Source organism: Halyomorpha halys, unplaced genomic scaffold, assembly GCF_000696795.3.
Source record: "Halyomorpha halys isolate HHAL.00 unplaced genomic scaffold, Hhal_1.1 Scaffold454.1, whole genome shotgun sequence".
Taxonomy (NCBI): Eukaryota; Metazoa; Arthropoda; class Insecta; order Hemiptera; family Pentatomidae; genus Halyomorpha; species Halyomorpha halys.
The window spans coordinates 219,664-245,257 of record NW_027116284.1 but is presented as its reverse complement, the minus strand read 5'-3'; the positions used below and the strand labels follow the sequence as shown (position 1 = coordinate 245,257).

The 25,594-nt window shown below is 34.4% G+C and overlaps 2 protein-coding genes across 2 annotated transcripts; one reads left to right on the top strand and one right to left on the bottom strand.

Moving 5' to 3' along the window:
* Window positions 1–438: 438 nt before the first annotated feature.
* Window positions 439–1,065, bottom strand: LOC112211259 (uncharacterized). The gene has a single exon (XM_024362647.1). It carries the CDS (start codon window positions 1,063–1,065, stop codon window positions 439–441), a length of 627 nt encoding a protein of 208 aa, XP_024218415.1.
* Window positions 1,066–15,240: 14,175 nt separating this feature from the next.
* LOC136797188 (serine-rich adhesin for platelets-like) lies at window positions 15,241–16,503 on the top strand. The gene has a single exon (XM_067053087.1). It carries the CDS (start codon window positions 15,241–15,243, stop codon window positions 16,501–16,503), a length of 1,263 nt encoding a protein of 420 aa, XP_066909188.1.
* The last annotated feature ends 9,091 nt before the right edge of the window (window positions 16,504–25,594 follow it).

Sequence of the window (25,594 nt, the reverse complement as noted above, 5' to 3'; positions counted from 1 at the left end):
CTTCCCGGTAGCTCCGAGGATATCCCCTTCTGTAAAAAAAATATCCTTGTATTCCCTCTTGATTTGCTGTCTCCAGTCCTCAGCTTGATTGATTGCCCCAATCCATGCACCATCATTCCTCTGTTGTTGACGACATTTGTAGGTTTTACCTCCTATCTTAATCTTCCATTTTCCCTTGTTACTCTTAATCCAAGCACCCACCTTCCCTAGCAGGTCACACCCCACAATTACTTTATATTCTCTTGGCATGGTATTTACAATATGTACATTCAAGATGCCCTTACTAAATCCCCATGGTTCAAGCCTATTTCCGCCTCCACCTCTACCTCACAAGGGCCACCTAAGGTGATTAACCTACACTGACATACTTGAATCCGGTGTGCTCTCTCTCCACTACACATCTTCTCCTCAGCCTCTCGGCTAATGATAGTACTGGAACTACCAGTGTCTACCGGACACCTCACCCCTGCAATCTGTATTATAGGCAAACCGCCGTGTTCTCTCATATGGTTGATCTCCAACGTGCGGCAGCCCCTCTGTGGGTACGCTCCTCAAAACTCTCCTCGTGTGTCCAGCTGCTTCTCCTTTTCGTCTCCAGGAGCTCCTCTTACCTTGCTGGCTATCCTCTCGCTCATGGTCTCCTGCTTCAGTTTCTGTTCCTGAGGTCTCGGACATCTCCGTGGATTCAGTCATGGATCCGTTCGTCCTTCGAGAGATTACCCTTCTCCGTAATCTCCGAGCATTGACCTCCATCGGTCCAGGCACATTTTGCTTCCTTCGTCGATACATATAGGGACACTGTCGAGCTATATGTCCCTCTGTCCCACATTCAAAACATCGGGTGCGAGGACATTGTGCTACCATGTGTCCAGTTTTACCACACCCTTGGCACTTGCGGTCCTCCCGCCGAACATTGTTTTTGGGTTTAACTTGGCTCCTTCTATTTTCCGTGTTACTATTTCTCTCTCTTTTACCATCTCTTTGGTCTCTTCTTCTCCACGGGTTTGGCATGTTTCTTGGCCGATGATATTCCATCCGAGTCCATCCTGGTTCCTCTACTTCCATTTGGGCCTCCACCTCTCTAGCGCTTGTATCAATGAGATCTTGGGCACATTCCACAAACGAGCGGTCTCTCGGCATTCCCTCTTTCTTCCCCAGTTCTTTTGCCAACTGAATCTTCAGTACCATGGATAGGAATTGCATTCAACCCTGTACTTCGATCGTCTCAAACATCTCGCTGAATTTGTCTTGAATTCTGTTATAGCGTGCCTGGAGTTCAGCGGCATACTGACCATTAGACTGTCTCGGTTTTTTCGTTTCTCTGAACATCATGAATATATCCTCCTCTGGGGTCCACCGTCCTCCTCCGAATGCCTTCTTTAATCTTTCTTTGATGATCTTCCAGGAGGTCTCTTCATCTGCCAGAATCTGATTAAGGATACTCATTTTTACACGGCAGACTACCGCTGCTTTCAGTGCTTTTGCATCCTCGTTGTCCAATAGATCATCCGACATCTTCGCTTCTATTCGCCCCATCAGGCGATCGCCCCCTTTCAAAAAATGATTTAATTGCCCGGTGTCTCCAGTGAATTGTTCTAGGTCCGATACCGCCTTTCTCAGGTCCTGGGCTGTTGCCGAACGGACCTTGATCCATTCTAGCGTCGTGGCATGATATTGCCCTAAAGAGACTTCTGGTAATGGTTGAATCACCTGCGGAGGTGGGTTGGCAGCTGCTAAAGCTTGGTTGACTGCAGCTTGAGTTTGGTTGACTGCAGCTTGAGGTTGGTTGTTTTGGTTCATATTATCTAGGTTCAGAACTTCTTTTCTCACTAATCCGTTACTGGTCATAATTCAAAGAGAACAATGAAAAAAAAATTTCTTTTAGACTGAAAATTAATCCAGTATCTTAAGTTCCCGGGTTTCGGCACCAGTTATTTTTTACTCACGTGAAACTAAAAATAATAGGAGAGAAAGGAGTGCGAAATGAAACGTTTGAAGTGCTGTCAAAGACTGGTCTATTTGTCTATCTATCTATCTATTTATGTATTAGTCAGATGACATCGAAATAACAGCTGATTGAGGAGATCACATGTATATAAAGAGATGTACCGAACCCAATAAAGTTAGTATGATACAGCAGTTCACACGTGTTACATCTTATTCCTTCTTCTCTTTGAATTTCCCCGATAATTAACTGGTGCCGAAACCCGGGTACTTTAGATACCGGATTAATTTTAAATCTAAAAGAAAAAAATATTTTTTTCATTGTTCTCTTTGAATTATGATCAGTAACGGATTAGTGGGATAAGCAGTTCTGAACCTAGAGAATATGAACCAAAACAACCAACCTCAAGCTGCAGTCAACCAAGCTTTAGCTAGCTGCCAACCCACCTCCATAGGTGATTCAACCTTTACCAGAAGTCCCTTTAGCGCATTTTCATGCCACGATGCTAGAATGGATCAAGGTGTGTACGGCAACTGCCCAGGACCCGAGAAAGGTGGTATCGGACCTAGAAAAATTTACTGGAGAGACCGGGGAATTAAATCATTTTTTGAAAGGGGGCGATCGCCTGATGGGGCGGGGCGAATAGAAGCGAAGATGTCGGAGGATCTATTGGACAACGAGGATGCAAAAGCACTGAAGGCAGCGGTAGTCTGCCGTGTAAAAAGAAGTATCCTTAATCAGATTTAGGCAGATGAAGAGACCTCCTGGAAGGTCATCAAAGAAAGATTAAAGAAGGCATTGGGAGGAGGATGGTGGACCCCAGACGAGGATATATTCAAGATGTTCAGAGAAACGAAGAAACCGAGACAGTCTAATGGTCAGTATGGCAATATCCTGGCACGCTATAACAGAATTCAAAAAAAATTCAGCGAGATGTTGGAGACGATCCAAGTACAGGGTCGAATATTTCCAGGATTCCTTCTTAAACTTAGTTAACAAAGCATTTACTTCCCATATATTTGGGAAATTCAATTTTATCTTTTTTGAATACGTGACGGCCTGAAACCAACGTTTGGTCTCCGTGTCACAAACACTGTTTCCCAATATTGTTAACATTTCAGCCGGTTCTTCAATCATCAGCTGCAAAACTATCCTACTTGGATTTCCTAATAACTAAATATTAAACAGAGGTTGTGATCTGGGACAATTCCACAGACGTCGGCAACCAAACAATTCTACTTTCGATGCCCAAAAAAGGCAAAAAGAGTTACTATGGCGTGACAATATTGATAGGGCTCAGCATGCCAAATAAACCCAATTTCCTAGTGCCCAATCCTAAATATATACCAACTGAAATATCCTTTTCCGGTCTATTGTACTTGGTCAGTCGATAGCACCAGTAGTAGTATTGGTAGGGGAACTTATTTTTGTTCTCCTCATACTTCATTTACTGTATTAACAATACATTTCTTAATTACATTCCAGAAAGTGTACTCTCCCCGTTTACTTCTTGGAGGAGACTTAAAAGCAGTGACCGATATTCTTCTTGTTTATTTTTCAATTTCAGCTTGCTTACATTAATCCGATCATATGATTTGCTGAATCTCTTTCTTGGTTTGATTATTTTTGTATCCGCTGTAAGTAGTTTGTGGTCTGTGCTTAGTTCTGCCTCCTCCCCACCCCCTTATGACCTTTTTATCAGTGAAGAGCCTTCTTAGGTCCCGGTTGATTATTAATAATCAATGATGCTCTTCCTCATGGTTCGTTCTCCTCTACTCTCAAAGGTGGTCTTGTGGATTGTTTTATGATTAAACCAAGAGTTGCCTATGAGTATATTATTTTTTATGAAAAATCATATGAGTCTGGCCGTTACTATTTAAAAACCTTGTAATTTAAAACTGTCATAAATAAATCGATAGAAAATCCAGAGGTTCTATCTTACGAATTTCCACGTTCTAATGAATGTAAGGTTTATTAATTTATTTTCTGCATAGTTTTATCCACATCTGTTATTTGATATGACACCAGGTGAATAAAAGGTTTAAGTTTGGAAAATGTCATGATAGCCAAGATGGGTGTTGTGGACAGCAGTGTTGTGCAAAAAGTAATAGCAAATACTTACTGCTTAATGCGGAATGCAGTTGTGATTACTTTGGTACAACTTTATTCCCTAGTTTCAAATTGTAATAATTGAAAAAAAATGTAATAGTTATTGCAATTACTTTTTTTCAACTCTAGTACTCAAATCCAGTCCTCTGCATACGTTATTGGGAATGTTTTTGTGATCATGGAATTTATAAGTGTATTGGGGTGACCACGTATTTTTTCATGGATGGTTTGTAATTTGTAGTTAATTAACAGTTCACATATGAAAGTAAGTGTGTGCGGTTATGTTGTTGACGTACCAAGGTGCATTTTTACTGCCAGGTTAATTTCAAATAATAAATTACATTAATTTAAAAGTATAACCATCATATTTCACGATTCAAACAGTTGAAATTGTAATGGTTGCTAACAATTTAAGGCGGGTTTAGTGAGAATTGTAAAATATTACTTCTAGATGGATGACAACTATAATGTCGGCTTCCCTAATATGCACTATAATATTCTAGAAATTTTATCTGTGCAACCTAAAATGTTTTATGATCGTTCATTCATTACCTTGAAGTTTGATAAAATAGCCCAACGCCTTAGGAACTAGTTGGAACCACACCGAGAGCGATAGAGCACAATGGAAGGTAGCTACTATTAGGTGGATGTTTTTATCCAAGCGATCCCAGTAAACATGACTAGAGAAATGGGTTGGCACACCACACGGGGCGCTCCGATAGCTGCTGGGTCCTCTGACCCCGCCCCATCTGTTCCTACCATTTATCACTTCCTCCCCCATCCATTCGCCAATAAGTTAGCCCAATGACCTTCCTGACAGCGGTCTTCGAGTATCCCTATTACCTGGTATCATGGCAACAGTCTGTTTTACACACATTCAATTAATAGCTGTCAATCGATTTTAAAACATTAATAGACGCAGTTATAATAGAAAAATGTACCAGACCACAGTATTTTGAGAAATATAAGATGCACAGAAAGATCATTGCAGCACAACTATGTTTTTTTATGCTTCCTACAAGTAAAGAATCCCCATACAAAGTGAGTAAATATCTAATCACAAAAATAATTATTAACGCTTCCGTACCAAAATTTTCGTAGGATGGATGAAAAAGTTAAAATAATTTGTTATCAAATATTTGAGTCTGCCGAATCCAATTCGGCCTCAAATTGTAAAAAAAAAATATTAATTTACCCTATAAATGCATAGAATATTATTAGTCACAAAATCGCGATCGAGTTATACTTCTAGAATTGTGACAGGAATCCTGTGATTCCCTAAACCTCTGCTACGCTTCTTATTTCCATCACCCTTTCTGTGACTTGGTTGGACTTCAGAGAACTGCCCGTTACTCTGCCTCGGTTTCTTCTCTTCACGAAACTTCTGAAAAATTCCTCGGGGGTTCCACCACCACTGTTTTTTTCAGCCTATCATTTATATAATCATAGACAGCCTTTCTCAAGTCCTGCTCAGTCGCAGTGCGAATCTTAATGGCCATCTTAACGAAGGCGTTCGCTTCGGTTGCTGCCAAACTCATGTCCGGTTCCGGTTACGATTCTACCATTAGGGCAACTGGAGGATTATTGGTTACTGTCAGGACCGCTGGTTTTAGAATGTCATTGGCTGCCATATTTAAACTAGTTAAAATTAAGAAAACAGAAGTCCAAAAGTAAAGAGAAGAAAAGAATTAAATTAAAAAGAAAACGGTTCTCCATATAACATATTTTACTCTAATTAAGGGTTCGGGTTTCGGAACCAGTCATGTGAAGTCTAGAGTAAAACAAATAAGTACAAAAGTAGGACACGAAATGAAACGCACTAATCCAGCTTAGATTGGTTCATTCTGCTTCTTAAGCTAATAATTCTGATTTGTTGTCAGTGGGAGTTTTAGTATTAAGATTTGTAACACCTATATTCTGAATATAATTATATATATATATATATATATATATATATATTGAAAGATAAGGAGACAGAAAGAGACGTATTGAGAGAGAGAGAGTGAAACAGAAAATTCTTATTCATACTGGTCAATTAGCAAAAAGTAAAAATGTAATAACCATTAAACAGAAAGTGATCCAGACGAAATTCAAAAAGAATAACAGTGAGGGGCAGAGAACGGTTTGTTCTCTTTTCTTTGGTTAATTGGAGTTCATTGTTTCTTTCTTTTTCTAGTTGTTTCCCTCTTTTTCTTAGCATCTCTTTCAGAGACATTATAAAAAGCAGAGCATAAAATATAGTTCCTTTATTTTGAATCAAAGAATCTTGGTGTAACTGTTATATTTAATTGGAAAAACCAAGACGTTTCCTTAGATCTGATTCGCTTAGTTATTTTTAAATTGTAACATAAACCAAGTACTTGAGTTAGAATCTATGAGTGATTCTTGTTTTCATTTATTTCTTATTTCTTATCTCCTCTAAAGTTTTTCAATCACTGCCTGATAATCACAATTCACAAAGAACCAGTTCTTTTCTAACGCAAGATTTACTTTAAGAAAACTAAATGAATGAAATTAGAAATATTCATCTACGTAATAATGCAGCGAGAAACTATGGAAAACATCACATAATAATTTTCACATGGATGCTTTTTGTAACCATGTAACCATTGTAACCATGAGTCGTTTTCAGAAAATATGTAAATCATACGTTTGGTCCATTTGCAACCTCAAACGTGAGGACCTGTCATAGGAAAAAGAAATTGAAACTATTCCACTCCTTTTTCTTAACTTCGAAGCCTATATTTCACCAAAATAGTTTTATAAGTAGTAAATACAAATTTTAAAATATCGTATTTGTCCACTCTCTTACCATGTCGGACCCTTCAGGTCCGATTTTAGAAAATCGTTTTCGTTCTACAATTTATTGTTTGTTTCAATTCACTATCTGATTTAGTAAGTGATTACATGAGGATTCCATTAAAAAATACGCCTCATTATTAATTGTAGTCAATAAAAAGAAATAAAATAAAAATTGTACGTTCAAATGTTTTTGCTTCACTCTCTCACATACCCTTAACTTTTTCAATTTAACATTCCATTCATCAGTTTTCTATACCATAATTAAATTTACTACTGGGCGGTGTACTAGTGGAGGTCCTGTTGGACTTAGTAATTATGAATTTTCTCATCTCGAAATTATGACTTTTTATTATTGAGATTTTATTAAGTGGAATCTTCCCATATTCAGATAATGCTCTTTGTGCTATTTAAATTATATTTACTTTTTGCATGGTTAACGAGCTCCATGGATAATTAGTGAAAGTAATCGGAATATGCTGTGTACTAAAAAAAGAAATTTCATACTACAAATTAAAGCTTTTATTCTCAATAAAGAGGAATATAAAATATATTAATTGTAGAATTAAAAATATTAGAAAAATTGTCTAAAAACGAAGTAGTTCTCACGTTTATAATAACACATCATGATAACATTACTCACATCCAAATTAGCAATGTTTTTCCCTTATTTTTCTTTTCTTTATTCCAATTGTCTTTGCCAGAAAGACCACTTATGAAACTAATCGGCCAGAATTATCTAAAACTTTATGTATTTAGAAGCGAGGATTGGCGATGGACAAAGGGCTTTGAGTGGAGGCTTAGAGTATTGTAATGACCAAGGATTAATGAGAGATTATGGTGCTGGGGCTCTCAGTTGAGCTAAGGCTTCAGTTAGTTCCTCTACTATTGTCTACATTATTCATTCGTCTCTGTCTGTTCTTATCTATGCAACCACCAAAGCAAAGGATACTATTACATAAATCATATCATAAGCATATCTTTAATCTGTTTTAAAATTGTTTTCATATTTGAAAGCAATTAACGTGCCTGAACCATTTTTGATAAAGGTGATGTTATCTGGGTAGCAGTCATGATTAAGACAAAAAAGAACGTCGGTACCTAAAAGAACAATCCATATGATTGTATAAGAAGAATTCACATATATTTTCAGTAACCAATTAACCCAGAAAAGACTGAATCAATATTCAATTTTAAATAAATACTCTTATAATATCTCTCATAATAAAACCGAATTTCATTTTACATCTCAGCAACTATCAAGCCGATTTTAAAAATTATTCTTATTTTGAATAGACTGTTTATAATAAAATGCTTTGGGATTCACTGCGGAAGAATTTATATAAAATAAAGATAAAATCACTGAAGTACATGAAATGAAAACGTAATGGTAGATAATAGTGAATTAAAAATATATTGATATAAAAGAAATGAAGACCTAGTATCTGACAGGTTTGTATCGAATCAAATATAAACTCATACAAAATAAAGCAACATAGTAGAACTAAATATAATAAAAAGAAGAAACACATACTAAGACATGAAATATCTTAAAAAAAAAAAAAAATAGTGTAAAATTAATGAATTAGACAAGGAGATAATAAAATTCTAATTATAAGTTAAAATACCAATCATAAATTATTAAATACAAAACTAAAATAATCATTTAAAATGATAAGTTATATAATAAAACAATATAATATATAAACAACAATAAATTAAAAATAACTACACTATGGTCCATAAAAATAAAATGAATGAAATAGATAATAAAGAAAAAAAAAAGAATAAATAGTGTGATTTATAAAAATAATATATATGTGGCTACCATATGTCAATTTTAATTACAGTTTTGTAACCTTCGTCAACATTCATAACATAATAATTTAGTTGTAAATTACAATATTTACAGATAGAAACACAAAAATAAATACATTTTGATGTTCATATTTCAGATTTAATCAGAAGTATGGCTTTGTTTAATTTCGGTTAGCTATTCAGTCAGACTATAAACGTGTATCAGCGATACACATTTATATTCATATTTGAGTTCCACCACATTTGTAATAGAATGAAAATAAATTAAGTTAATGCTTAAATTTACTGTCCTTACTGCTTAAATAACCAGTATTTAAATGTATGTAAAGTTTTTAATTAATTTTTGAATAAACAAAATTACTATAACTCTGAATAACACTAAATTAAGCCATTATGGAGGTCATCGAATCCTATCGAAGGCACTATCCAAGTCACGTCCTAATAATCGCCAGCCCGGATAGAGTCATTGTGAAAGAGCCGAAGCTGCTAATGTGTGTGTCGATCTTATCAGTTAGCAATTAGCAACAACTCTGTGTGGCCATTCCCAAAAGGGCTGTTTGGATTCCCCCAACTCCTCCCTCTACCCTCCATCGTCCTGTATACTCTGCGACTTTTTTCTGCTACCATTCCGAGTCCTTTGTCAGTTTTTGTTTCTCTTTCCGTTCCAGCAAATCCCTTTTGCCCTCTCTTCAAACCGTGAAACGGTTCAAATTATACTTGTCCCCATCTGAACCCTCTTTCCCATCGATTTTAAGTCCCTATTACTTTCATGATGTTTTAAGTGAGTTTAGGAAATGTGAAAGTAATTGGCATTTTATAAGTTACTCTAGCATTGTGATGAGACTATTTTCATTAATTTTCTTGATCCCCGTAACATTCTAGTGGTGTGAACAATCATGCTACGTTCTAGCTCAAACTTTGTTGGAATACTTAACAATTAACTTATATGAGTTATAATATGAGGCTGAAGGTACCATGGACAATTTTATAGATTTTCGTTAGGACAATATTTTGAATACCCCCATTTAGTGTATTATTTTCAGTTTTACTTAACCTCAAACTAGTGGTTCCTGAACCATTGTAAATTACAGATTGGCTGCAAAAAAGTTGAGAATTGGCCGAGGAAGGAGTGCGGCAGAACATATTTTATGAGAAATAATTGTTAAAACTGATTTATTGTTTACTTGATCTGATATTTTAATATTAGTTGAAAGGTTTTGACTGGTAAATTAAAGTTTAAACTATTAAAACGAACTTTTAAGCAACCTAAATATCCAATATTGTCCAGAGTACACTCACTTTGCCCCAAGTCAGGAGTAGTGGTGGGCCGTATATGATTCTATTTCTGTCCTAGTGGTTTCCAGAGTTCTATGGGTTGGGAAAGATTGTAAATGATAGAGAAAACAAAAGACAAGAGTTAGATATGCAAGGGGCTGTTAAATGCGCCTTTGGAGTTAGGTGAAAAAGATCTGTGAAAGTTTTTTCGGTAGGGTGGGTTCGCATGGAATCTTGTCTACTTTTCTATTAGTTTTTAGGACAACAAGAAAAATGCATCTATAATTTAGGTGCTTAACTGTTAAATGTTTCATAATGGAGATCCAAAATAAGATTTCAAAGAATCAACACCAGCAAAGATATGGTTTGATATCTTCGTTTGATCGTTTAAAACATATGAAATTTATGACCATATGACATGTTTATGTACTTGGTTTATTTCTAATTTTCATTTTTAATGATTACGAAAATATTTTACTCTTCGTTTCTTTATTACAGTTGGAACCTAAGAGCCTGTTACACTAGCACAGTTTAAACTAGGGTTAGCGAAATCTCGAGTAAAATCATAAAATCGATAATTATCAGTTACACCAAAAAACTTAAACTCCAAATCTGGTGATATACTTTACCGGCCAACGATAGACGTTTAAACTGATATTTAGAGCAAATCGATGTTTAAGCATGGTTACCTACTTAAATATCGAATACAAGGAACCTTCCAGGGTTCCATTTGTTGTACTATCTAGCAAAGGATGATTGCATTATTCCATTTCTGTCTAAATTGAATAAAATGAACTGGATTAAAAAATACGACTTCAAAGATTTAGTTCGTCAGACAATAATGAAAAAAAAAAAAGTATTCCGTCCTAGGTCAAATTATTAAGCTTTTTTTCAATTTATTCAAATTAGTGATAAAAAAAATTTCTATAATTTTATGGTAACTAGAATATGATAAATGTTGCTTGTCTTAGCTGTGCATAAGTGTTGGTAAGAAAAAGCAAAAGACTTTGATAAAAACAGAAAAACTTATAATTTATTTATAATACCTAATAATTAACACTAGTGCGATCCACCATAAGTTTTCTCAGTTCCAGGTAAACTTGATAATATGGTTAACAAAACTGTAGTCCAAAAACTGGTCGCTAATTAACCTGAGTTTTAACAAACCCTTGGACAAACCTTAGCCATAAAAATCTTAGTTTTACCGTATTGGTGTAATCGACCCTTAGTCGTCATTCCAGCAATCTTAAAAAATATTATGTTAAAATACATTGTTTTATAAGACTTGCGTTCCATCAATCAAATCTCATAATGCTAAAGCCAACTCCTTGAATAGCTACCATATTTCCCAACTAGTCCTTCCCAGAGGCCATTGCTATCAGCGAATCCAATTCCGATGATGGGAGATTTGAGGAAGGAAGCCACCAATTAAAAGCATCCCTGTATAAGGACCGGTTACCCTGCGGCTTGGGCCAAACAACCGGTAGCCCTAATCGTTATAAATGAACTAACCAACCCTCCCAAGGGACCTTTTCCTTTAATGAAGCGGTAATTAATTGTAAACACAAAGACAGAGTGTGGTCTTGGTGAATTAGCGGCTATTGTCTTCAGTCTTCGTCTTATCTGTTTACATCTCATTATCTTATCGCATTTGTTCCGGGCCTTTTTTCGAACCGTAACGAGCTGTGAAAAAAGAAAGCTCAAAAATATAAGGCAAGGGCGCTTCAGGAGTTTTCTGTCTCAACTTCCTTAGGACTATAATTACAGTATTGCCAGCAAAGTACTCTCTATAAGAAAAAATAAAATAAAAAATGTTTTTATGGAAAACGTTTTAATTATTAGTGAGTGTGCGCGCGCATGTTCTTATATGTGCTATCTAGGAGGGCGTAAGAAATCTTCAAAAATACATTGCTTGCCATAGTGTGGGATTTTTATCCAAGAAAAGCAACTCCCAACACTGGCATCTGTCTTGTTTGTGAGTATGGATAGATAATGCATGTCGTATTGACTATTACTAAAGTAGTTGCTCAAATTTGTTGTTAATTTGGGAAGTCCTTTCTACCTTATCCTCCGCATCTACCTCTCAAATCGCTTCTTTCGAGTACGCAGTGGTTATGAGTACTCAAACATCTATTTGGTCGGGGAAGGAATTCCCCAAGGCAGTGTCTTGGTTTCTCTTCACTGCTGATATTACCATCTATCCTGTCACGTTCCTGGCAACATTTTCCGATGATACAGCTATCATATCTTCTCATTCTGATCCTATAACTGCCCCATTCAATCTCCAAACACACCTCACCCGGATTGAGCAATGGTGCAATCATTGGCGGATAAAAGTCAATGAATCGAAATGTAACCATGTGATTTTCACCCTCCTCCGCAGCTTCTGTCCACCTGTTACTTTTAGTAACATTCCCCTACCCAGATCCGACACAATGCGATATCTTGAATTCATCTTAGAAAAAAGACTCACCTGGAACCAACATACTAAACCTGAAAGACAAGAACTGAGCCAAGTTTACCGACTGCTCAAAAAGACCTCTCATCTCTCAATAGAAAACAAACAGCTAAGCCATCTAACATCAAACTTATCCAATCCTTAGAGACATGATACATAGTGAATGCTCCCTATTACGTTTCTAACCGAACACTACACCATGGCCTTCATATCGCTTTTGTCCTTGACCTCATACCAACCAAAATCTCAAAATTTCTATATACATCTTTTTAATCATCCTAATCCTTTGGTTCAATCCCTTCCAGTCCCACTCGTCCCTACAATCCACCTTGAAGGTTGAAACGGAAGAAGACCAAGATTCAAATAAAAATTGACAATTGCAGTTCTGCCAGTGGTCAGATCCTCCACTCAAGTTGATTGTTTGCGGCTTTAGCGCTCAGCTTGTTCTGGCTCATTACCAGTGACGTAGTGAGAGAGATGTACTGGGATTTCAAAGAGCTCTGTTCTACCACTCAAAGGTGGGGGATAGAGTGGGATCAGATCGATAGTGTAAGTATTGCATATAACAGTGTAGATGCGATGGATGATTATTTTATTTATTTATTCTTCCTTGTACATATTTTGATTATGTTTATTTTCTTTATCACTCTGTTTGTATATATTTAGAGATTTATTTATTTATATTCTTATGTTATTTTATTTTGGTAAGAATGTAATGAGTTATCTCTATTACTTATCACAACGTTGTAGCAGATTGTAATATTTATCAATAAATAAAATTTGAATACAAAAAAATCGAATAAAGAAAAAAAAATCAAGTTGGTAGACATAACTTCCTTTTTCTTTTTAAATATTTGCTTGATTACTGTTCCGGGTAACCTACGGCAACCGAAAGGTTGAATCGGAAAGGCTGCATAGGAGTAGCGCCCCATGTGGCCAACAGCCAAATCTCACCTCCTCCAGCGCTCTCTGTGAAGAGAAGCAACCCAAACTAAGGTGAGAAGGGAGCCATCTTGTCTTCAGCCAGAGAAGCAGTGCATCATTTTTTTGTCTCTCCTCAGGAATCTACCATGAGTGAGTAGAACTCCTGGAGTTGTTCTCAGAAGCAGAGAGGAGAGAGAAAAGAAGAAGTAAGTCCACATGGCAATCAGTAATTTAGGAAAAAAATCTCAACTGTATTACCTATATGTTCTATTTCCATTTCATATATGTAAGTTTTCAAAGTGTAACATGCTTAATGCACAAATAGCTAACTAATTTTAAAGAATTCTTTCAATCTATAGCCAATTTTCAATTTATTAATAAAGTTTAAGTTTAATTAATTTGTCTTAGGTTAATTAATTCAATTTCAAGTATATTCAAATTAATTTTGTTCATTTCACATGCATTATAACCTAACTTCACAGTGATAAAGGATAAACTTAATGAAACACTCACTTCTATTTCTCACAATTTTATTTCATTAGTTCCATAGCAATCATTTATAAGTTTAATTAACAAGTTGTTAATTAAAGTAAAGCCTTTAAGTTAGACAAGTTACAAACAATTGTGTACCTAATATCTTGTTTCACTTTCATCATATATGTTTTGTTTCATTTCTTTTCACAGCATAGTACAGCAATATACACATTAATTCACTACATTCCTTCTAAAATTGTCACGATTAAGAGAATATCCAATAGAGACAAAACAGCTTCTATCATATTGTAAGATAACTGATCAAGCCATTAGGTAAGCCACAGCGCACTGCGCCATTACAAAGAGGTAGAACCATCTAGGTCTTCTAGATGCGACAACTTGAAGATCACCTTCTTCGTTCGATGACGTCACTCAACCTTGTTCTTTCTGCTGACGTTTCATCAACATTTCCTTTCAATTATTCGGCTATTCAGTTCTATCCCATGGCATAATGTGTATATTGCTCTCTTATTTTTTAGCTATCAAATTTTTTGCTATTTTATTCCTTTAGTTCGACCTTTCGTTTCTTAATTCTTTTCCCCTTTTCTCTCTCTCTTTCTCTGCTTTGGGGACTCTTCGCCTTCGCAATTGAAATCATGACTTCAGCACAGAGCAATTCTCGCGCCGCTGTCTTGGAGAGGCGGATGCGAGGTTTAAAACGTCACATAAAAGGTATTTCCGAAATTAATACCATCACTCTCAGCGACGCTGACGCCAACGTCTTCGAGGTAAGACTAAACGAAGCTAAGCAGCTCTGGACTGAGTTCAGGGAAGCCTGGACTGAACGTGAAGAGCTAACTGTCACCATAGGTGAAGATGACACGTTTCCGGACAACTCTTGGTACCAGCTTTATGACACATTAAAGGAGGAAATATACATGTCGTTCGCATTTTCGATGTCGGATGTGCTGTAAGAACCACCACACGCTGATCCACCGCCAGGAAGAAGACAACGCAGCCACTAAAGTCGATGCAACGTCCAATAAGCCAACACCTACGGAGACCTTCATTGGTTTCGGATCTACGCCATCTTCATCCACGAACACGATTGTACTATTGGGCACTGTATGTATTCTGGTTAAGTCGAAGAGGGAAGACTTTCATATGGTCCGTGCTATGTTAGACTCCCGAAGCCAGCACACATTTATTTCCAGCGCGCTCGCACACAAGATTGGCGCTAACATTGCGAATTTCGACCAGTGCATCACCAGTTTTGGCGAGTCAGCTATCCCGAAGTCTCATCTCAAAGGTTCCACGTCATGTACCATACGCCCCTTCGCTGGTAAAGAAGAATATAACATCTCTCCAGTGGTAGTCGACCGCATCACGTCTTCTTTACCAAACGTCATACCTTCCTTCTTCCGTCGTCAGCCGCATTATGCGCCACCCTTTGGCCGATCAACGTTTTGGGGAGTCAGGTCCAGTCGACCTGTTAATCGGTGGGGACTTATACCCACGGATTCTCGTCGGAGCTCCATACCCTACTGAAGTCGAAGGACTTTACTTTACGCCTATAGTCTTCGGCTTAATCGTTTCCGGCGTCGTTCATAATTTGGCTCAACCTACGTCCTGCTCTCTGTTCTTCAAATCTACTCTAAGCGTTTCGAATTCTACCGAGAACATGGTAAAAATTCATTCATCTTCTCGTTCAACGATCTCTAGAGGCAACAAGTTACCATCTTCTTCATGCACTGCTTCTCATTCAACTCACAACAGCTCTGTACCACGTGTATCTACGACATTGTGTCGGCCCTTCAGCACCCCCAGTCATTTAGAATCTGCGAATGAAAATATCAGCACAACGTCATCCGATGGTCCCGCAACCACATCCGTTTCATCCATGACTTCGATTCTCCGATCCACGTCTTCTACGCAGTCTGTACCGAAGACTCCCAATTCCTCGAAAACGCTCTGCATCATAGAACATCAGCATCCACCGTACAGCAGAAAAGATGGCGCTCCTTTCAATAAAGATTATAAAGGAATGCATTCCGTTCAGCGATTGTATTCCAAGGTACTGCTCGAGAAACTTCCAGAACCAGATGCACCTATAAGTTCAGATGCAACTGATGGTACTCGCATCAGTGATAGGAATTGTTGTAAAACCTCGAACGCCGACTCTCCGTATATCGCAAATTCGACTACACATTCCGATAACTCTACAACTAATAGTCACATCTTCTTGAATGGAAACATTCTAAGCAGCACTGAGGCTTCATCAACTTCAATTCTTGACCGAGGTAGTTTGATGTTCATTCGAAATGTAAGGTCAGATAACATGGATTCGAGAAGTTTGGTCAGCAATACCAATCCCGTTGCTGTCCCTACCCAAGTGGCTTATGGTAGGACCAGGAATTCATCTGCCACTTCATCGTACGCCGTATCTGGAAGCTCTAGGGAATCCGGATCCAGTTTGCCATCTGAACATCATATGGACACAAGTCATTCCAGATCCTATAACAAGCGATTGGCAGATTCATCCACTCCTACAAACGAAGACGAACACCACATCCATGGAGATTTTATTGAAAATGCAGTACTGAGACAAGAGAGTTTAACACCCATTCGCAATCTCTCTTGTCACTGTTACTTCGCCATAGAACGTTCTACAATCAGCCACTTCGGTACAGCCAAAGTTTGAAGATCAAGCCGACTTCGAGAAGTACCACCATCACCCTAGAAGGTCAAAATGCCTTTTGTATATTTGTATATAGCTGGGTTTTCTTAGTTTTCTTCGTTGTTCATGTATATAGTTAGGGTAAACATGATTGTTGTTCTCCCATACTAGAATTCATTGGGTTCTTTAGTTCTGTTTCAATTTTCAGTTCTTAGTTTTCATCCACTCTTGCGGAGCGGGAATTGTTAGGGTGGGCGGACGCATCCTCAACATAGTTCCTAGAAGTTGCACTCATTTTGTTTATTTATTTTTTTTCTCTATCTTACACAAGAATCAATTTCATTTTTTCTTATTCATATTTCCTTTTTTTATCATTAAGTTAGCCTAAACAAGTCATCACAAGTAATTTTAAATGATTGTTCAGGATGTAGAGTTCATTTTCGTTTACATTTAAACTCTGTGTATAAGCATAATCTTGTTTTGTATTGTTCTCTCAATGTAAATTTCAGCCTACCTGCTACAGCCTGCACCGCATCTCTAAGTAAATAACCCGGAGCGATTTTGGTGGGCGGTATGTTCCGGGTAACATACGGCAACCGAAAGGTTGAATCGGAAAGGCTGCATAGGAGTAGCGCCCCATGTGGCCAACAGCCAAATCTCACCTCCTCCAGCGCTCTCTGTGAAGAGAAGCAACCCAGACTAAGGTGAGAAGGGAGCCATCTTGTCTTCAGCCAGAGAAGCAGTGCATCATTTTTTTGTCTCTTCTCAGGAATCTACCATGAGTGAGTAGAACTCCTGGAGTTGTTCTCAGAAGCAGAGAGGAGAGAGGAAAAAAGAAGTAAGTCCACATGGCAATCATTTAATCATAGCATGTTCATTTTCAATTATACAGTCCCCTCCAACCCAACCAGCTAACCAAAAGTGAAGTGTGTCCGGGAATTCGGTTGAGGGCATGCTTCATACAATTACATTATTACAACATTAGTGTCGATATTTTACATTACATAATTTCAAGATTAAATCGAAAAAAATAAATCTTAAATTTAATTTTTTTTTTTTTGCACGGCCAATATTTGAAGTATAATAATTATATTTTGCTGATGAATATTGGTGAGTGATTTTTCTCGTATTTCGTTAAGCTTATCAATCAGTTTTTTAAAAATATTTTCAGTGAACAATATTGACAAATTAATATTGGCTAAACATTTAATATTTAGGACTTTAAAATGATCACAGAGTTTTAGCTATCTTTAAACTAAGTCTTTACCAAAAAATACGAGTTTGTCTTTACTAGTCCAAGAATAGCTAAAAGAATAGAACAATACAATTTCAATCATTTTATAAACCACCATCGATTAATTGACGTCATTGTTCAACAAAGTTCACCGACTATCGTACATAGCATAAGAAAAAATTAATATAGTTTGAAAATCTATATATATATTGGGTGCCGAGGTGGGAAAAACATTAAAAAAAATTAGAATAACACGTATGACTGTTGACCTCAATGGTAATTCTGCTTGATTGTCAGATCAATAAGGAACTAACCTTAATTACCCCAACTGAATCTGCTCAAGTAATGAAACAACTCTAATACTAGTTTATTCCGAACTACTATTTATTTTAATCAACTTTAGATTTTTATTCGTTCCGACGAAGTTTTATGAATTGTATTATATATATATATATATATACAAGTAGTAGGATTTTTTTCAATTCTAAAGATTTTTATCCTCCCCCTCCCAAAAAAATCAAAAAACATATAATAGCTCTGAAATACTTGTGCAGGCATCAGTAGAAAGAATAATGGAGTCATTAATAAATAACATTCATTAAATTTTTCACTATCAATCTACATTTGCTAATATAATTTACTATATTATATAAAATTATTGAAATAGGAATTTGATAAATAATAGTATACAAGACAGTTATGTATACATGCATACATTTGTATATATTATACTCCAATGTCATTGTTTTTTTATGATTCCTAATAATTTAATCAGATTTCTGCTTTAATTTAGGAAATCAACCATTTTGCAACACTTGAGAGTTGTGTGGTACAGTGGTGGAAGCTAAAGAAGGCACAAAATAAGCAATATAATTGTGATATCCCTGATTTTCTTTAAAATTAATAGCATATCTTACAAATAAAACTCTTAGTGTGTTTGATTTGTTCATGGATTAGTACTTCAACTAGAGTTAATTTGTAATCCTAATTAATAGCTTTAGAAAAGTGTTTAAATAACCTCATTAAAAAATACCAAGCCGTCTTCTGTACTGTCTTCGAAATATGTCCATCCTTACATTTTAGTAATTAAATAATTTCTTTTAGAAAGAGGATAAGTGACGTTAGAATAGTTTTGTGAACTAGATAAATTGTTTTAACTCTACAAGTTTTTTGGGATGCCTATTATATACTTTTGGGTCCTATTGTATCGACTGGTAGTAATCAAGTAACTCCTTGATGGGAGTTTATAATTTTGACTCTACCTCGGTTGATAATTAAAAAACACATAAGAACCAATATCGTATGTAATTTTTTCTTCTTTAATCTTGTATAATATAATACATACTTTTCAAATTTTAAGCAAGAGAAAAAATTTACTTTTTTTTTTTTGGAAACAACACATCCAAATAAACATAAATTCTCATAACCAAAATTTTACGTCAAAATACCTTTTAGTTCCCTTTTTGACTGAAACCCTCTAGACCAAAATTTGTTGCTCCTTAACTATGTTATAAACGAAAAAAGGTTATTGATTAAAAAGTATAAAGAAATCACTCTTGCCAGATTGAGTATTGGTAAATGTTCACTATGAGAGAAAAACTAGATAAGAATTAATTTTTCAAGATTTTGTTATTACATTTCAGGGAAAAATTGTAAATAAAGTTGAGATTTTTTATCATGACTCTCTCAAACACAAAAATTAACAAATTTTTAAGTTTTTCAAAAAATTTCCACCAAGATCTCTTTCTGATTCCTAATTGGCTGAATTATAGTTAAATAACTGGCAAAATGATTTCTGAAAACATTTTAATTTTGTTTTCAACGTTTTACTAAAGACACAAAGAACGACTTTTTGAAAGAAAAATGCATAAATAATTAATAAATAACAATAATGAATAAATTTCCAAATCAGGTGTTTTTTTTTCTTGGCTATAATCAAAATTTTCATACCAACAAGTTGTTACAAAGCAGTTCAATCTTAATAAAATGTTATAAATTTTTCAGGCCCCTATTTTTTTTATTTCCTTAATGTTTTTATGTTGATAGGACCCTGTAACATACAAAATGAATATTATTTTTCTTTTCTATTTCATAAAACTTTTATTTGTACCTGAATTCAAGTAATATTTTGTATTTTAAAAAAGGTCACATTTAATAGATACTTAAAAAACTATTGTGTGGGGTCTCAGAGACTATGATTAATATAATACCTTTCTACAAGAATAAAATCTCATTCATCAAACACTGGCATATGTCTGTCATTAGTCTTGGATGATAGCAAAAATGGAGGATGTACGCGATTGAACAGTCATTAACTTCATCATCAGTTGTTCCTTTGGCAACATAGCTACCTGCTCAGTTTATTTTAGAAACTTCACCAATCTGGAACTAATTAGCTTCCTAAAATCAACAATAAATTTTGCAAAAGTTCATCCATTTAGAATTATACGTTTGTTCTCTTATTGCGATTATTATGTAGAACTACCATCAGAGGGTTTCATTTTGTCATAAAAGAAATAATCGATAATTTTGGATGGGATCAATAAAACTAACAACCGAATTTAACTTTAAAATAATCCAAAATCCTATGTAAAATCCTTGATTCTCCTTATTACGTTACAAACAAACTCATCCACAAAGACCTTAACATCCCATTCGTTGCAGATTTGGCCCAAAACAGATATGCGTCTTTAAGTATTTCATGCATATAAAAAAAAATTCAAATAGAAATTAAACATTAGAAATAATTAGGAACAGTATTTGTGAAATTACATCAATAACTTAGGGGAACAAACTGTTATTGAGTTTTTTGTTCATTAAAATGTATTTATATGCTTAATTAATATTAATTCGTGTGAAATATAAATTATATTTATCAAGGTCTGAATGAATCTAGATTTATGGGTTACTTGATTTGATATTATTACTGCTGCACTAAGAAAAATCAATATTAGAATATTAATTGGTAATTAATTATACGTTTGGTAACTACACAACCGATGAGAGCTTTGAGGCTAATAATGTGAGCTTGTTACATGAATAATGTAATAGCACTGTGTAATGGGGAAATTTACATGAAAACTTAATAAAATTTACATTCCTCTGTGCGAGATGTTGGCCCAGCACCTTCTTATGAATGGGGTCTCAGTTATTGTCCCAACTTAGTCTAGTAACTGTTGCATTAGTTTCTGTTACATCTGCCCTTTAAAGGAGAGAGGACTTGCTCTTCAAGGATGGACATAATACTGTCAATTCTTTCGAGATATTGGTGAAAAATGAATACCTTAAGTGATTATTTTTCTTGTTTATCATTGGAAAATTTTAGAACTATTTATCATTTATACCTACAAAAACGTGAGTATGTAAATGTTGGTTATTGGTTTTCGTTGTTTTACGAGGGTTCTGAAACTATGCACGTTAACTTTGAAAAAGTTCTTGTTAATATATTAGTTCTTGTTAAATAACTCATAATTTTCCTCGAGATTTCATTTTTTAAACCGACCAGGCTAGATCTATTTATTTGTTACTGTGCCACAGTAATGGTTTTAGTTATCTCTGTAAAACTCATATGGATTATAAACTCTTTAACTAAAGTTTATTAACAAAATGCAATTTTTTTTTTATATTTCATTTTATTTTATTTTTTTTCTAATTACAAGAAAAGAGGCTATGGTATTGATTTTGGATTATTATTTGTATATAGTAGGGAATCTAGCAACCACGAAACTATTTAATTAAAAATATTAAATAACGATTTCAAATAATAATTAATGGTTCAAATTATTGAAAATGTTCATTTATCAGGAATATAAAATTTAAAATAAATATACAACAATTGCAAGCTTCTGTTCAAGTGGAACCCGAAGCCACGTAAAACTATTTTCAGTTTTATGAAAATTTAAATTCTTTGAAATCAAATTCATGACGATCAGTTTTTCGGGTGAAAAAATAAATAGTACTTAATTTTAAATATAAGTGCACATGATTAATAGATATTTCTACTTTGAATTTTAACGTTCGAAAACTTTTTTTTTTTACTATTAATTAATTATCAGGCCTATTTCGACATTTAGTTTTGGATTTTTAATGCTCGGCAAAACCATCTTAGAAATCCAAGACCGTAAAGAAATTATAAAAATCTTTTATATTTATGAAAATCTGTGTTCAACGTTCGAAAATGGGAATCTGTGTTCAGCTTTCTCGGCTGCAGTTCAAATCGAATTTGTTTTCGTCGGTTAAATTTGTATTACATAATGTATATTATAACCCTACTTCATTCCTTTTCAAATCTTGATATAACAGAACATTATCACTTTAAATAATCATAAACTAACCAATTCCATTGCCCTTTCTGAAATATTTGTTTTCATTATTATTTATTGAAATAAATTCAATAGCTTGGGTAAGTGAAACGAGCTTTTCTAGACTTGATTTTTCAAGATATTTTTAGTTTTCATGCCTTTATGAAAAGGGACGGAAAATACGCTGCTTAACCTGGACTCATTTTATTTCTCACATAATGTTATTTTGTTACAGATTGAATTTTTTGCTTCTTAACCTCGTATGTTAATTACTGTATCTCGCCTGGCAACACAGGCCCCCTCATTCCCTTCTTTATCATTTCCCACCGATTTTGATGTTTTGATTTATAATCAATAACCGTAGAGCCGTATTTTAGGAGAGAACCTGTTAGTTCGTTGTTTCTTTCAGTTTAATTCATATTCCTTTACTGGTATTATTATTTTTATTGTTTACACAGTCGACAAAGATATTGTATTCATTATAAACAAATAGAATTTTTTTCTAAAAGCTAGACAATAATTACATAATACCATAATAACTACGGCAGTTTTTGACATTCCTCTTTCCTGTGCAATTAATGTACTGTTTAGTTAATAACTAGAAAATGGAAAAAAAAAAATAATGAAATTTGATGACGATGTCCATGTGGACATGAAGAAAAACAATTTTTATGAAAAAACCTCGTTTTAACTTGTATTTCAACTTTCAGCTTTCAAAGAAATAGTGCATTATAGCACTTACTTTGCAATGTTTTTCTTCTGCCCTATATATTCAACCGCTTTATAGGATAATTGTGCCAACCCTTTTATTGATTTTATTTTGAGAATTATTCTTAGCCTAAATTACAGACCTTGGCAAACGTTAAGGAATTGGAGTCCTAGACAATGATCTAGCACATAGGTAATGACCTATTAGACCTCGATTTGACATATTCTTGTTCTAAACCTTCATTTAAAACCTACTATGGCCAGTGGATTTCACTAATCAATTATGCTTTTCAATCATTCGCTCACTAGTTTCTTATTTTAAAGATAGACTAATTAATGGAATAAGGTTGTGTGTTTTATGATTTAAGATTATTAAAATAAAGGTATGATTGATCTGTTAAACTACTTGGGCAAAATAGCCTATGAGGTATTAAACTTTGATTATCATGGCGAACAAACTTTGATATGTCAGTTCTCTACGATAATGGCTTGTAGGACATAACCTGCGAAGAAAAGTAAAAAGAGGTAAACTTAAGGATCAGAAGATATTTTCAAAAATGTAATTTCAAATATTTGTCTAAAAACACTAAGCCTAATTTTTGGAACTATTATCTTGTATAAATACACATTACAAACCAAGAGAATCTTGAGTGTAAAATATTTTAATTTTGCAAGCAGAAATTCTATTAAACCAATAACAAAACATTCAGGAATTACAGAGAAACGTTTAATAAAAGATGCATCATAGTGGAAAAGTTTAGAAAAAAAATTTAACGGAAACAGCTTACCACTGTTCAGTCCCCTTGAAGCTCAGGACCGTACCTTGGAAAATGAATCACCTATTATTACCGCTACGGTTCACTTGTAGCGTCTGCCAGTAAGACATATGTTCCCATCAGAGAGTTTATTGGCAATCAAAAGAGTTTATTATTCTAACGATTGTTAGATAACACTGTAAAAATACATTTATAATAATTTTAAACTGAAACTTGTAGATATCGAACCAAAGTGTTGGCGTAAAATTTTTATTCACAATGCTTTAAGAGAGTTTAGGTTATGTATCTTGATAATATTTTTTTTATTATTTAATTTTCATTGTAATCATCACCCTTTCCTTCTTATGTACGAATTAAAATTTGTTTATTTATTTAAATATTTTAGTTTCCCTGAGGCTAATACTATACAAAGAAGGATGATTTAAAAGTGACTGTTGGGTTATAAAAGAAATACAACCAGTTGGCAACAATAGCAATATATATATATAAACAAGGGAGGGGAAGGAGTTAAGCATCAATGACACAGGGGATCGGATAACTGAGCCTACGACACAATGCCATTTGACAATGAACAATGGACACGAACAATGGCCAACAAAACTAAATAACTCGACCATCTCAGCCGTCGCAGCTCGTTCCAAAGTCACAGAAAAACTCCTTTATATATTTACTGATTTTTTTTTTAACTATAAAGGCCCAAGACGCATCATTTTTGTTATTTTGCGCCTAATTATTGCCATTAAAGCAGAAATAGTAGTCCCTCTTCTCGATTTTAGTGGACTGTGAATATTTGCTTACAAACCAGTTTCAAGACAATTATCTTTTAAATCTAGGTATAGCATATCTAAGATGAATTTGCCTGTGTGTGAAGAGAGAGAAGGTTGTGAAGGGGCAAACTCATTTTAGACCTACTATACATTGTTGTTTAAATTTGGATTGCATAAAAAAAAATTATAATAATAATGCCCAGAGTAAGAATGTTAAAAATCGGATGGAATACAATGAAAGGTTCTTATTTAATTTTTTGAAGGGGTGTTTTTGCAAATTATAATTATGCGTATAATTTTTTTTTAATTCTTACTAATACAAAAAATGAATGTTATCATTGAAAAACGATAACATTACAACACAAAAAAGGCCATAATTACTCGTATCAACATACAATTATTAAAGTTCATGAGTAGTATAAATAGCAATTTAAAAACAAAATATACCAAATTTTGATATTAAATCAGATTCTCGACCGGAGTATACTGCACAATCTCATAAAACTTCGCAGAATTTCATTTGATTTTCCTTCCTGGCCATTATCTGGAAGAAACTGTTAAATCCTCCCTCCAATTAGGCCCTTTCAACCATTTTACTTATACTTATTTCAGATGACGATATAAGTTACTCGGTAAGTGACACAAAGTGAAATTTGTTTAGTTTTTTTGGATCAAAACTTTGTATGGAAGAACAAATTCAATATTTTTAACGAAACGGATCGGATATAAAAACAAAAAAATAATCAAAGGAAATATATAGGGTTGTTCTCCAAGCGTGAGCAAAATGCTTACGCTACAGGAAGTACTGGTTGAGGATTATCCTGAGGCGCCTATTTAACGTTAAAATTATTTTATTATTATTTTTGTATAAATAAGATTTGAATAAAATGACATTAATCCTTTATAACGAGTCTTTTTGCTTTATTTTAAGGCTGTTTCTAATTAACGGAGATAATGAGCTTCTTTCTGATTACACCTGACTGTTCTAAAAAGTAAGAGCAGGAATTTTAATTCCTCATTTTATCATTACTGTTGTAAAAATTTGCTTAAATAAAATCCTATTTTCTTTTTTAATTTAAAATACAATTTAGTGTAGTATATTATTATTATTATATTATTTTAAGTTATTTGCACGATTTACTCAGTAAAACTACAGAGCTAACTTTACACTACTATATAAAATTTATATTAATTTTCAATGATTAACACCAACGTTTTCCTAACAGATTCAAAATTATTAAAATAATAGAACGCAAATTTGTGTTATATTTCCTATTTTAATAATTAGAAATGGGAGCCACGGATGAGAGATAAGTACGCTGCCATCTT